Here is a 15,130-nt window from a genome sequence, read left to right on the forward strand (position 1 = left end):
GCCCTTCGAGCCAGCACCTCCATTCATTATGATCATTGCAAATCATCCAAAATCAGTACCCTGCTTTTTCCCCATATCCCTTGATTCCTTTAGCCCTAAGAGCTAAATCTAACTCTCTTAAAAACATCCAGTGAATTGGCCTCCACTGTCTTCTGTGGCAGAGAATTCCACAGATTTACCACTCTCTGGGTGAAAAATATTATTCTTAATATCACAGAAGAGAAAGGGACGGCATTTGTGTCCAAAGACTAATTTATCTTCATTTATTTTTCTTTAGTTCGTTTAAGTCAAGGATAACCATAGGTTGAATGAGAGGGGGGAGGGGAGATTTAATAGGACCCTGAGGGGTTACTTTTTTGCAAAGGTGGGTGTATGGAACGAGCTGTCAGAGGAGGTAGTTGAGACTGTTATTATCGCAACGTTTAAGAAACATTTAAACAGGTACATGGATAAGATGGGTTTAGAGGGATATCGGCCAAAGGCAGGCAGGTGGGACTGGGGTAAATGGGACATAATGGTGGGTGTGGGCAAGTTGGGCCGAAGGGCCTGTTTCCACGCCGTATGACTCTGACTCCATCTATGATTCTATAAGTCAGATAAATTCTAGACAACCTCATAGTTTTCAAACAATTGTAAAGAAATAAGAAAAATTAATTGCTGCTTTACTAGAGGTACATTATTAAATGTTTAGATTTATTATTGTCACGTGTACTGAGGTACAGTGAAATACTTTCTTTTGCATGCTATCCAATCAGGTCAGGTACCATACAAGAATATAATCGAGCCTAAATCGAGTACAAAGGCAGAACAAGGGGAGAGATACAGAGTGCAGAAACTAGTTCTCAGCATTGCAGCGCACCAGTTCCAGAAGCAATGTGATGTAAACATTCTGATTGCCCAGTCATAATAATAGTAAGATGAAACTTTTGAGAATATTCTGTTGCGTTTCATCTGCAGTGTTCTGCGGTAGTTTCCTTCTTGGAACTACACACCCACCCCTCCCAACATCTAGTAACAGTTTCACAAAGTCGGTAGTTACAGTATGCACAGATCCAAGGATGCAGGCATTTCGGCGGGATATCTGGTCTTAATTTGATTCAGTTTAGATCTAATTGGGCTGTCTGAAATAAACGTAACTTGCCAGTGTGAATGTAGGGAAATTAATTCCTGCGGGAATACAAACAACAGATTGTGATTACAAAATTAAAGCCACACGATTGAGAGAAAACACTTTTTTTTCACGTAAACGGTAGAAATGAAAATCTGGAATTCCTACACCCACCCCACTCCCGGCAAATAAAAGTATTTGGGTTTTTAAATCATCTGAAATGTTTAGTGCTTGATTAAAGGTGAGTGAATGAAATTGAGTGGCAACAATCTAATTAAATGGCAGGACAGATTTAAGATGCTGAATAATCTTACTACCTTTTCCCAGATTCAACGAGGTTGATATGGAGCATTTACTGGTATTAGGTTGAGTGACCGTTATTGTTCAGTCTAGGAGAACTTGATCAGCTATAAAGTACTCAAATTCTAGTCTGTTTACTCTGACAGTATTTCTTTCCTTCCTGCTATTGGTAAGAGGTATTTTATTGTCAGGTGACCATCTTCTTGATCTAAGTGGGACTTAACTATACAAAATCTTTGGTAGACAAAAATGCTGGAGAAACTCAGCGGGTGAGGCAGCATCTATGGAGTGAAGGAATAGGTGATGTTTCAGGTCGAGAGCCTTCTCCAGAAGAAGGGTCTCAACCCGAAACATCACCTATTCCTTCACTCCATAGATGCTGCCTCACCTGCTGACTTTCTCTAGCATTTTTGTCTACCTTCGATTTTTCCAGCATCTGCAGTTCCTTCTTAAACATAATAAAATCTTTGGTTAGGTATATTTTTATTTATGGAAGTGGTTTTGCACTGTTGGAGTATATTTTTGCCTTTACCTGTGTAATGGTCTTTAGGTGTGAGACATTGGCGCAGCGGTAGAGTTGCTGCCTTATTGCGCCAGAGACCTGGCTTCAATCCTGACTGCAGGCGCTGTCTATATGGAATTTGTACGTTCTCCCTGTGTCCATAGGTTTTCTCTGGATGCTCCAGTTTCCTCCCACACTCCAAAGACTTAACGGCTTGTAGGTTAATTGGCTTCGGTTATATTGTAAATTATCCGTGGCGTGTCGTGTACGGGGTGATTGCTGGTCGGTGCAGACTTGGTGGACTGAAGGGCCTGCTCCCGCGCTATATCTCTAACATCTAAAGTAAAGTCCAAAGAGTGGTTTGCCATTCTTTTGTAGAAAATGCCCAATTATCTCTTTGATTTTAGGGATAAGGTTTTATAAAGAATGCAATCTAGATCTGATCCAATGGATTGTGAAGAAAATGGCAAATATGAAAATTGGCTGCATTGTCTAGTAAAAAATCTAGGCATGTTCAAGTTGCCATGCAGACAGGATGATTCTTGTTTGGTCCATGCTTGCACCGTTCAAGCTGCCGATAACAATCTCTTATTAATAATGTGCTTGCTGCATTTAACGTTTCTTGAACTCTGTGACCCATGCATGTGTTCAGCCAGTTAGATCATTTCAATGAGCTGAAACAGTTGTATTTGATTCACTGGTATTTGAGTCAGCTTTGTTCTGTTTCCTTCTGAGTAAGTTGGACATTGATCGATTTAATGGGAAATAAAAGTATAGGTTTCTGCTTTAGGTCATCCACTTTGCAATAGAATAGCACAAAAGCCAAGAATAAGGTTCATGTCTCTATCCTAATTATTAATTTACTAAAAACATTGATCCCAGTTTCTTTTGTAAAATTATTGATCATTACAGATTAAAAATAGCATCAATCCTTTTGAAGCAGGAAAAAACAGAATAGCGCCTTGTAGGCCTGGACGCAGTTACATAATGGAATCACACAATTGTTCATTTACAAAGTCATTTGGACCATCAGATTCATGCAGGCCCTTTGGCCGACCGAGTCCATGCCTTACACTAGTTCTATCCTACACACTAGGGACAATTTTACCCAAGCCAATTAACCTACAAACTTGCACGTCCTTGGAATATGGGAGGAAACTGGAGCACCTGGAGAAAACCCGCATGGTCACGGGGAAAAACATGCAAACTCCTTTCAGACAGCACCTGTAGTCAGGATCAAACCCGCAACTCTGGTGCTTCAGGCAGCAACTCTACCGCCGTGCCATGCCGCCCCTCCCCAAGTGGAGGAGAGGAGGGGCAGAACAAAATGGTTAGCAACCTGGAGATTCAGTAGGCCTTGGTGGACCGAGCACAAGTGTTTGGCAAAACAGCAACTAAGTCTACGCTTGGTCTCGCTGATGTAATGGAGGTCCCATTGAGAGCACCGGATTACTGCATTGGGATGGTTGGGAGACTCCAGCAGAAATAGCGTGGTGGAGCAAAAAGCTGTAATTGCTGGGAATGTTCAAACAATGCTTGCTAGGTGAGAGTGAAACCATGTGAAACTTGTGCTGCTGAAGTTGACAAGAAAGACATCCTGAGAGATAAATGGCGAGATCAACCTCTGAAAAGCAAATGAAGACAGATGCACTGGAGTCACATTTACTAGCTCCACCACTTCTGAAGTTCATTATGGCCATCACTGTGCTGTGGGTAAGATTTTAAGCAAGACATAGATGCCCCTTGAAAGGTGCCATCCTGTGCCATATCTATGGAAATAGAAGCTGCAGCAGTAATTTTCAATGGTCATACAGTTCAAGAGGGATACTTTTTAACTGGAACTTTTCAGAACGTCGGCTCGCATGAAGCCATTAAAGGGAATTGGGTAATAAATGTAATCAGATAGGGAGCAGAAGGCAGGAGAAGGAATATAACAACAATAGGAGCTCAGAAGGCACGGGAAGAAAATTGAGAGGAAATGTGAAGTTAAGATACAAGGCAGAGATTTGTCACCTTTTGCCACTGAAACATGGTTTGCATTGGTGGAATAAAGGGTGAAATAGGAGGCTGTTGAATAGATGGTGATAGTCCAGATTTAGTAGGAAAAGCAGAGAATTATGCGGCGATGTTCAGGTGAGTGCCTTTGCCTTCACCCTAAGAATGAGTCAGTCGTGAACGAGAAGGAAGGAAGGAAGGAGATTGGGTCAGTGAAGAACATGGTTTGGCTTTTGGGGCGAATTGCAGTTTTTAAAGGAGATGTGAAAGGTGAGCTGCAATAAGAAAGAGAATCTGCCCTTGGGTTAGGGAGGGACCAGGGTGTATTTAGTTATCAAGGTCACACTACACCACACTGATTTGTTTAGCGCAGGAGGAAAGGAATAACCAAGTGAGGCGTCTTTATTGTCAGCTGTGAATAGACCATGTAAACCTACATTAGCAGTACATTGCATGGGTCGAGGAAATTAAAAAAAGTTGGTATAATTTAAAAGTTAAATATTCTCATACAAATTTTCTACATCTTTTGGATTTCATTTTTATAAAATTGCTACATTTTTAATAGCTTAATGATATCCCAATTCTTTGAGACATGCAGCATGAAAACAGGCCCTTTTGGTCTAGTGTGTCTTTGTCAACCATTAAACATCCATTGATACCAATCCTTTACTAAATGCATTTTCTTCTTGCCTCCCAGCATTCTTTCCCCCCCACTGATTGTCATACCATTCACTTACACGAGGCAATTTACAGTAACAAATTACTGTAATAGCAGCGCACCTGTAGCACATGGGAGGAAACCAGGCAAATGGGAGTATGTGTAGGTAGACTCCATGCAGGGAGTACGTGTAGGTAGACTCCATGCAGAGAGCACAATAGATCAGCAACAAACTTGAGTGCCTGGTGAATTGAGACAGCAGTGCTGACTGCTGTGTCAATCACTTTCATTTTCATGATGACTGTCCCAATATGAGTTATATTCCGGTGATCACAGCGGTTTAATATAAAAACGTAATCAGTCGAGATTGTAGTCAGGCCTCACGCAGTAGGCAGTCTGAAGAAGGGTCTCGACCCGAAATGTCACCCATTCCTCTCCAGAGATGCTGCCTGGCCCATTGAGTTACTCCAGCATTTTGTGTCTATCTTCAGTTTAAACTAGCATCTGCATTTCCTTCCTACACATGCCGTAGGTTTCCATTACTTCATTATTTAAATTAATTAAAAACTCATCCCTGTCATTCATTAAAGATAGCTCAAATATCTAAAATATTGAAGGAGTTTGAGCCCCTTGGTAGCAAGATGCAGGTTCTAGTTTGATTATCTTGGAGAGGATACTCCTTCCATTGGACATGCTGGTTGAGGCATGTACTTTATCTCTGAATGTATGGATACTGTAATCCATTCTGATTCAAGAACATAATTCCCATAAGGTTGCCAAATTGAAGGGGGATCCTACCAGGTTTTACATTGATAAAGCATTGATCCATCTTATCATTGTGATAAAATGATGCAATGATATTTTCCAATTTGGTAATCTTATCCAATAATCAAATTTAATGTCTATATTGCTTTTTGCGTCTCCATAGAAAACCTGACGTACAGTTTTATTCATAAGCTCTTATGAAGGGACTTTGCGTTGATTAATGTGTTAATGTGTTACCCTTGACCTATGGTAATATACCGACAAATTGAATAGACATGCCTTTTTGTTTTAAATTTTCAGGACAAAGTTTCTCTGCCAGTGGCTTCTCATTATTTACAAGGTAAATATGATAAAACAATTTATTAGTGTTTTTGGAAAAAAAATTTGTGGAATTTTGGTTGCCTTTGATTTACAGTTATTCTCCATTTGTAACTCAACTGGGAAACAAGAAGCTGATCATATCCAGATCAGACTGTAGAATTACCAAAACACTAAGTGCTGGAGAAACTTGTGGGATCAGCCAGCATCTGTGGAAGGAATGGATAGATGAATTTTCAGATGGGGACTCCTGATCTGAAATGTCACCTGTCCGTTCCCTCTGCAGATGCTACCTGACCCGCTGAGTTTCTCCAGCATTTTGTGTTTTGCTTCAGCTTCCAGCATCTGTGTCGTCTTGTGACTCCAGACTGTAGAATCATTGGCTTGGAGGCTGTCGAGTGCTTGGGTCAAATTTTTGGAAAAGGGGCTGGCACATGTAATAAAGAATCATAATTGATTAAAGTTATCATATAAAGAAATGTATTGTGGAACACGTGTTCCATAAATCTTTCCGAATTGGTATCACTTATCTGGCCACGTATTTTCATTTTTTTAAATTTCCAGTTTTGATATTGTTTTTGGTATATATCTGGCAGCTGTGGTTTTATTTCTTGTCTGAACTACGGTAATGTCAGATGGTTTTGGAACCTAGTTGCACCTAGCCTGTGGTCAAATGTAGGTTTTAGCCTAGAATTGTGCGACATGGCAGATTCCAGATTTCAGACTAAGTTTTGGAAGTGACCAGAAAGCTACAGTCCCACTTGTCAAAAAAAAGTTGAGAGTTAGATTTGCATTGTCTTTAAAAATGTGACCAATTGATAATTGTGTTAGGGATCAGTTACATGCAGGAATGAGAACAAAAGCTTACTATTATTCTCCGAGGCATACTTAATTAAACACCAGAATGGTTTTATACCCTATTGTTCCAATCTCAGAAGCTTTTTTAAAAAAAAGTTAGATTTTTGTTGCAATTGTGTCTCCTTGATCCTATAGATAGTTGCATAGATAGTTAGCAATGTGCTTGAATTGATTTGTTTGCTAAAAATGTAGCAATGTTAAACTTGAGAAGAAACCAGTAGCACGATTTGCCTTTTGTATTTTTGTCTGTATTTTGTCATTGAAAGCTTATTGTCATTCGACGTACCGTTACATTTTTTTGTACTGTGGTCCATGATTTAATTTACACTGTGACATTGTAGGTGTTCTCAATATTGTTTGTAACTTTATGCTTTATTGAAGAAAACTTGTGTTTGTGAAAGAACAATATTTGGAATCGCTAACAAGTGCAAAAACTAAAATGAAAGTTAATTTTGTTGCCTCTGCAAAAATTTGGTATTGATCCAAAGCCAGTGATGTGGGGGCTGTTAGGATGTCTGTCCCACTTGTGGCCAATGTTTTTTTTATATACCATTTACTACATTCCCCATGTTGGTGTTCCTCAGTTCTTTCTCCTATTGAAAATGGGTGTGATCACAACTATCATGAGTGAGAGAGGACCTACAGTACCACGCCCGTCTGTGTTTGTCAAGTCTTCTAATGTTTTTGCAGATTCCCCGCTTGAAAGGGATTTGATTTATCTACCCCGAAATGATGAACTGGATTCACTCAGACCAAACACTTCTTTTCCACCTTTTATTTTCTCCTTCTTTTATTTTGGCAGATTAGTCTTTAGCAGTTTTAGTCTTTACCAGTTTTGGTCTTTATCAGTTTTGGTCTTTATCAGGCGAAAAACCGGCTGCCAATCGGGTCTGTAGAAAATCAGTCCTGCTTGCCTTTTCTGGCTATCGCGGCAGTCTTTTCGGGCAGTCCTTTTGGTTTACTGTTCAAGTTTTGCCGCTCGCAAGTCTCTTGTGTCTTCTTCACTGGCTTCTGGTGCTGTGTGCCCTTTTGACCCCCAGGCAGAACTCCGCAGGCTGGGGTTCCGCCCACTTTAATCACTGTCTCGTGATTTCAATGTAGCATTTCTCTGCACCTGTTCTTTCATTTCAGTTTGACTTGACACCTCCCACTCGATCTTCCAATGGAACCACTTGGGAGATCGACGCTTTAAAGTCAAACTCTGAAGTCTAGGTTTGAACTTGGTCTTTATAGGCTACCAGTCGATCTGTTGTGGTGCTTGGGAAAGTTGTGCCCAATTGCGTAGCACAAAAAATGTCTTTTAGAGCATTTTCTTGTTCTCTTATTGTAATGACTCCTGTCAAAGAGATGGCCTCCCACTTTGGATTGTTTAGGGCTTTGTTCTTGCCAAGAAACCTCTTCGCTTCTCTCCAAATCCATGCGACTGTCTTGATCAGTCGTGTTAGAATGCTGAACCGCTTGACATCAACAAGGTTCTGAATAGCTGACCCTGCAGGTGGTCTCTTTGGGTTTGTTGGTTCCGGTTCTTGGTTCTCTACTTTGGCTCTTGATAGTGCTGCAACAAAAGCTTTCTTCTGTAACTTGTTGATGTTCTCTCTGGCAGTGGCAGCCAGTTCTTTAGCTGATTTTATTGGCCACTCACTCGCAGGCAATACCAGGAACTTCGGTCCATTTTGCCACTCCGAATACTGATCAAGGTCTTGAGGGCTGGCACCTCTGGTGATTACATCAGCGATGTTTTGTGGGCCAGGAATCCACCGCCAGTCCTGAATGTTGGTGCTTGTTTGAATCTCTCCAATCCGATTGGCGAAGAATGTCTGAAATCCGTAGCTTTCTCGCTGTATTGCACCAAGGATTGTTTGGCTATCCACAAGATGATACCACTTCTCCACTTGAATTCGACTGTGTAGCTCAAAATACTTCTTTAAGCGTGAGGCGAACACTGCTCCGCACATCTCTGCTTTAACAGCGTCTCCTCTGTGGTCCAAGGGAGTTAACTTGGCCTTGGATTCCACAAGTCTGACAATTGGGCCATGGTCTGAATCCCATCTCAGGTACATCACTGCCCCGTAGGTGTGCTCACTTCCGTCAGAAAAGGTGATTCCCAAGGGTTCAGTTGCGGAGCAAGAGGGAGTCAGTGCCCTGACGAACTTGACTTTTCCAAGTTGTACGTACTCTTCAAAGAGCTTAATTGCATCCTCCCTGAGTCCATCTGAGAGTGCCATGTCCCATGTGTCTCTGACCGAACAACTTCCCTCTTTTGCTTCTTGGAAAGCTCTGCGTACTAGAATCGCTCCCTTTTGCTTAACAGGAGCCACTATGCCGATGGGGTCATATAGCCCTGCTACCTGGCTGAGTAGCTCTCTTCTTGTTAGGGGATTTGGCGTCTGAGTTTTGATTTGCTCTTGTAGAAGGCCTTAACCAAGCCGCATCTTTTTCTTTCTCTTGGAGAAATTGATTCCCACCATAACGTGGAGCATGTCCTCTTCAACAATGTAGCCCAGACCAAGTGCCTTGTTATCATCATCATCATGCATTTGGTTTGGTAGGATCATGCTTTTTGTTTTGCTTTTCTTTAAAGCATCACTGTCCTCCTTCCTCCCACTTTGGCCAGACAGAACCCAAGGCTTGAGCTCAAACCCACCAGCTTTTAGGATTCGTTCCACATTTGCTGTGATGATTCTCAACTGGTCGAGGCTGTTGTGAGATGTGAGGATGTCGTCAACATAGCTGTCTTTCTGGAGTACTTGCTGCTCATCCTTGAGGTGGGTAAAAGAAGGAAGATTAGCAGTCTCACGCATTGCCAACTGTGCAATGCACCCCGCAGGTTTGTCTCCGATGTTCACTCTTGTGATAGCATACTCTCCCAGCTCCTCGTCCTCGGAATCTGGCCAGACGAATCTGTGTAAGTGTACTTCACGGTCCTCCAACCAGACTGAGTTATACATCCTCTTTATGTCTCCCAGAGCAGCATAGATTCCGCCTCTGAATCGGAGGAGGACGGTGCGAATTTGGTTGACGACGTCTGGACCTTTCATCAGCAAATCATTTAAGCTGACACCATTGCACCTTTGGCTGCTGTTCCACACTAGTCTCACTGGGGTTGTGACAGAGTGGGGGTTTGGAGCAATAAGGTGACTCACATACCACACTGGTCCCTTCCAGTTTGCAATCATGTCTTCGGACAATTTGATTGCAGCCTTTCGGTCCACCATGTCGTGCACCTGAGCTGTGTAGGCACTTTTCCATTCAGGTTCTCTGGATAGCTGCCTCTCCGTCCTGAGAAATGTGGCTTCCACTGTCCTTTTATTATTTGGTAGAGAGCTGGGTCTTCCAACCAAGGAAAGCTAGCATGCCAATGTGGGTCTTTACTGTGACGGTCTCCTGTTACGTAGGTGAGGCCTTCCCTTACCACTTCGAGCTCTCTCTCTTCAGCAAGAGTCATTTCTTTTCCGCCTGGCTGGCAGTTTCCACAGCGGCAACCCCCGCACTTTGGCTCGCATGCTGCTCCAATGCTATCCCACTTCCACCAATCCAAGAAGTCCCGATTGGCGGTTGATGTACGTGACTTCTGAACTTTGACGGCGACCTGTCCGTTTGGTGAAAGTTCCTCAGGGACTGGGTCAGTGAGCCCCTCATACTTTAAAGCAGCTGCTCTCATTGATCTTGCGAAGTGTGTTTTGGACATGTGGGCTGACCTGGTAAGCTTCTCAAATAGCTCAGGATGACAACCTCCAACAGTCTTTCCCAGTGGTCCATCCCACAGAATGAGATCTCCAGCAGTTCTAATCCTCTGAGGTGCTAGCTGACCTTCTCTATGGCTTATGAGCAAATGTATCTCTTTTGGTCTCACAAGTTCCTCAAGTGGGACGTCTGGAAAGAACTTTTGCAGCTGCTGTGGTGTCACATGTTTGTGAACATCTGCAATGCTGTCCAATCCATAACAAACTAACTGGTGCGACTTGAGTGTGCCCTTGGGAGTCTTCACTCGGATATTTAGAAGGTAACGCCTCGTCTCTACGTGGACCTTCATCCCTCCAACTCCATGGACGATAAGCGTGATGTCTTCACTCCTAAGGTTCAGTCTACTCGCAGCCTTGTGAGTTATGTAGTTGGTATCTGAAGCCAAGTCAATTAATGTCCCAACCTTTTGTCCAGCATTTGCTACGACCTCCAGAAGCATCATAATCACTGGATGCTCTTGCAGTCCACCTTCCTTTAGGAGGCTTGGCTGATGCTTTGCAGTGTTGAAGGCTCTTGATGCAGTGTTGGAGAACACATCTCGGCATTGTTTTGCCAACTCTGGTGGAAGTTTGCTGAAAAACTCCTCTTGGCCCACTGTATATTTCTTCTTGCCTTTATCTTCCTCTGGACCAAATTTACTCCTTCTCTGATCCACACTGCTTTTCCTCATCTCATAATTGGGGCACAGATAAAAATGATGCTCAGGAGTCTGTTCATCCTTGCAGATTTGATTTTTACACAGATATGCAGGTTTGCAGTATGAACCATCATCATGAACTTCAAGACACTTTTTGCATGCTCCCAACTTCTTTACTGCAGCTCTTTTCTCTGTCAGCTTTAGCCCTCGAAACTGCTTGCAGAAGTACAGCTTCCTTTTATGCTTTACGTCCCCACAGACTACACAACTTGTGTGGTCATTTCCTGACTTGGTAGACTTGGTTCTGGCATGTCTTGGTTCAGTCCGAGTTTCCTTTCTACTCGGCTCCTCGTCCCTCAGTTGCTCGAGCTGTTCGTATATGCTCTCCTGCTCTTTGAGAAATGACAAGAGACTGTCAAACCGTTTCTCTGGTGCCACAGCATTCCTCTTGTCAGCTACATAAACCAGCCATTCCTTCTTGAGGGTTTCTGGAAGCTTGGTTTCAATTGATTTTGTCATCAGTGGATTTTTAATAGCGCCTGTGTCTCCGAGATCGTTCAAGTCCTTAAGCGCCTTTTCCACAGCTTGAATTAATTCCACTATTTTACGTGGCTGATGTCCTCTGACAGGTGGGATTCTCTGAAGCTCCTCCACTATCTCAATAGCAATAGCTGTTTGATTTACAAACCGGTTCTCTAGGACACGAAAGATATCATCTGCAGTGTTATAACTTGTGAGGCGGAGGTCTCTTGTAATTTTGTCCTCCAGACTGTCCAGCAATTGAACCTTCTTCACCTCATTTGATCCAGTGGGTTCACCTTGCTTTTGCAGTGCTTCCCAATCCTTCCTCCATCTATAAAAGTCACGCTTGTTTCCAGTAAACTTAGGAAGGGCCGTGGGTCTCAGTCTGATGGCTGGTGAAGGATAATTGAAAGCATTCGCCGCTTGTGCTAATCCTTCAGCGTCCTTCTTTATTCTTGCCTGTATGAAGTCAGCCTTCCTGGAAACCAGCTTGGGGACGAGAAGCTCGAGTGTTCTTAGGTGTTTCTGGAAGCTCTCTTGCTCATCCAGAGGGACCCAACGTTTCCACCAACTGTACGTCTCCTTTGCAGTCTCTACCAGTTTCTGCAGGTGGTTAAGCATGAATTCATATGCTTCTTGGTTGCTATTTGATGGTGCGGTAGCAGCAGCCAGTTCACATGCACCATCTGCTGTCTAGTGAGGTGGATAATTCAACATTTCCAAAGTTTGCCCATAGAGTGTCCTGGATGAGCCCTTTGACCTCTTTTAGTTTTGACTCGCACTCCTTTACAGTCTTTGCCAGGTCGGCTTTTTGCTGTTCAGTTAACACAGTTTCCTCATCTGCGTCCAGCTCCGCCTCCAGCTCTGCAATGAGTCCAGCCTCCACATCGTCATTGGCTTCCATGACTTTTTCGGCCTCCTGCATGAGTTTGTTGAAATTGTTCCTGAGCTCCTCTTCAGACATTTCTTCATGGTTCCTAATGATGCTGTTAACAAGACGAGAGAATGCCCGTTTTGCTGTTGTCCTCTCCACCTTGAGCTGCTCAGCTGACTTTCCAGTAACTTCATCAGCCATGATTTATCTTGACTTAACTGTCTCTTTTCCAGGTTTCCAGATCTCCTGGTCACAACGGTTTTTCACTGTCAAGTCTTCTAATGTTTTTGCAGATTCCCCGCTTGAAAGGGATTTGATTTATCTACCCCGAAATGATGAACTGGATTCACTCAGACCAAACACTTCTTTTCCACCTTTTATTTTCTCCTTCTTTTATTTTGGCAGATTAGTCTTTAGCAGTTTTTAGCAGTTTTAGTCTTTACCAGTTTTGGTCTTTATCAGTTTTGGTCTTTATCAGGTGAAAAACCGGCTGCCAATCGGGTCTGTAGAAAATCAGTCCTGCTTGCCTTTTCTGGCTATCGCGGCAGTCTTTTCGGACAGTCCTTTTGATTTACTGTTCAAGTTTTGCCGCTCGCAAGTCTCTTGTGTCTTCTTCACTGGCTTCTGGTGCTGTGTGCCCTTTTGACCCCCAGGCAGAACTCCGCAGGCTGGGGTTCCGCCCACTTTAATCACTGTCTCGTGATTTCAATGTAGCACTTCTCTGCACCTGTCCTTTCATTTCAGTTTGACTTGACAGTGTTTGACAGTGTGGTTCGGATTATTTGGAATTAATTCTATTCTGGGCTTTCATTTCCCATTATGACTATTGCTTGTTTCATGACCGCTGTGTGGTACAATGTGATTAGTCAAACTTTCCACGTTTAGTAGAGTTCAAAGATTGCATTAGATTCAAAGATTGCATTAGATCACAAAATCCAAGATGGCTGAAGCATGTCTGACTTGCCTCAGGCTGGCAAGTGCTCAAAGTCATCCCACTCCTCTTGCCCTTCCAGCCACCGCTCCTATGAAGGCACAGTCATCCAAGCTTCAGGGAGAATGAGCTGCATCAGAACGGCTGCATCAGTCCTCATCCTCTTCAAGTTTTGCTCCAAAGACCTCTGGTAAGCGGCAATAGAAAACTTAATCTCAAACGACAAAGGGATCATCTTTCCGCAGGGTTAAATTCCAGCTAGATGCCAAGGTGGAGACTGGGAAGCAAGTTATTTGCCCAAGTTTTGCCAAGATATTTGTGGAAAATTGGAATGGCTACCCCTCATTTTGATCTAATCAGTGTGTTGGATCTTGCCCCCGACGTGGGTGCAATCTACATACACGAGGCATATTTTCAGTGATATCTATACTCTTGTTGAAATAGATTCCATTGTATTTGGTTTTCGTAGAGCCAAATCCTCAGCAAAGTCAAGAAGGGAAGTAGATGACAATGGTGGAAGCGTTTGTAATGACTGGAGCATGTATGCAACTGGTGCAGCGGGACTAGTTGGAACTTAAAGCCCGTCAGATGCCTTTCCTTCTTTGTGACAAGCTGTGTCATATGATGACCCTTTCACTGGCTACATTGCTACTTAAAGTAGAGGAAATGCCTCTACCAATTCTCAGGAAGTGCAAAATAAAGCTTAATTTCCTGGATTTCAAAATATTTCTTCTGGTTTGCAGGGTAGGAAGATGCTTAGTTTAGACATACAGCATGGAAACAGGCCCTTCGGTCCATCGAGTCCAAACATCACTCATTCCTTCTCTCCAGAGATGCTGCCTGTCCTGCTGAGTTACTCAGCATTTTGTGTCTGTATTCGGTGTAAACCTGCAACTGCAGTTCCTTCCTAGACATTAGGTCACCACTTGTTCTCATGAGCAGTTTAGAGTAGGGTTGTAAAAACAGGCAATGTTTTAACTACGAAACAAAAGTTAAAATGTACTGAACATAAAAAGATCTAAACAAGTTTCCAAGTTTAAGGTATTTGAGAATTTGAGCTGCACCTTGGCACAAGGCTGTATTGATATTTTCAGCCAATTGAACAATCCGATTGCCGACTTTATTGGGGGCACACCATTTTACTGATTACAAATGTTGTGTAAACAGCTAGATTACATCTGTGATGATGACTTAATTGTGTTAGTGACACTTCCCTATGCACGTTTATAGCAGAACATAGGGCCACAAAATTCGAGCAAAGACAGATCAGTAAAGTCAATGTGTTGGAAGGAACAGCAGATGCTGGTTTAAATCGAAGAGAGACACAAAATGCTGGAGTAACTCAGCGGGACAGGTAGCATCGTTGGAGAAAAGGAATGAGTGACGTTTCAGGTCGAAACTCTTCTCAGACATCAGTGAGTTACTCCAGTTTTTTGTGTCAGTCTGAAGAAGGGTCTCGACCCGAAATGTCATATATTCCTTCTCTCCAGCATTTGTGTCTATCAGTGGAATCAAAGTACAGACAACCATGACATTTACTGGTGATATGGTTTAGCTTTATCATTGTTACATGTACTGAGGCAAAGTGAAAAGCTTAGTTTTGCATGCTATCCAAACAAATCCAATAATATTATGCAATCACAATAATACTTTATTAGCCAAGTATGTTTTGCAACATACGAGGAATTTCATTTGCCAAGTCAGTCATATAAATAAAAAACAATGGAACGCACAAAATACATTTTAACATAAACATCCACCATAGTGACTCCTCCACATTCCTCACTGTTGTGGAAGGCGAAATAAAAGTTCATATCTCTTCCCTTCTTTTCTCCCCTGCGTCGGGGGCCTCGAGCCCATTTGTTGACGGGACAATCTTGACCCGTAGCTGGCAGCGTTTGGGACCTCCGCAACGGGG

General features: G+C 42.8%; 1 protein-coding gene across 2 annotated transcripts in view; it reads left to right on the top strand.

Annotated features, from left to right (window-relative positions):
- ythdf1 (YTH N6-methyladenosine RNA binding protein 1) overlaps positions 1–15,130 on the top strand; it is a 35,832-nt gene that overhangs the window by 14,878 nt on the left and 5,824 nt on the right. The window contains exons 5-6 of one of the 2 annotated variants that reach the window (XR_004415428.1): positions 5,629–5,668; positions 13,295–13,402. Coding sequence is in view for 1 of the 2 variants with exons in the window: in XM_033041392.1 (XP_032897283.1) it covers positions 5,629–5,668 (40 nt within the window). In the remaining variant the exon portion in view is untranslated. The remainder of the gene's footprint in view (positions 1–5,628; positions 5,669–13,294; positions 13,403–15,130) is intronic. The other variant, XM_033041392.1, reaches the window with a different exon arrangement.

Source organism: Amblyraja radiata, chromosome 23 (assembly GCF_010909765.2).
Source record: "Amblyraja radiata isolate CabotCenter1 chromosome 23, sAmbRad1.1.pri, whole genome shotgun sequence".
NCBI lineage: Eukaryota > Metazoa > Chordata > Chondrichthyes > Rajiformes > Rajidae > Amblyraja > Amblyraja radiata.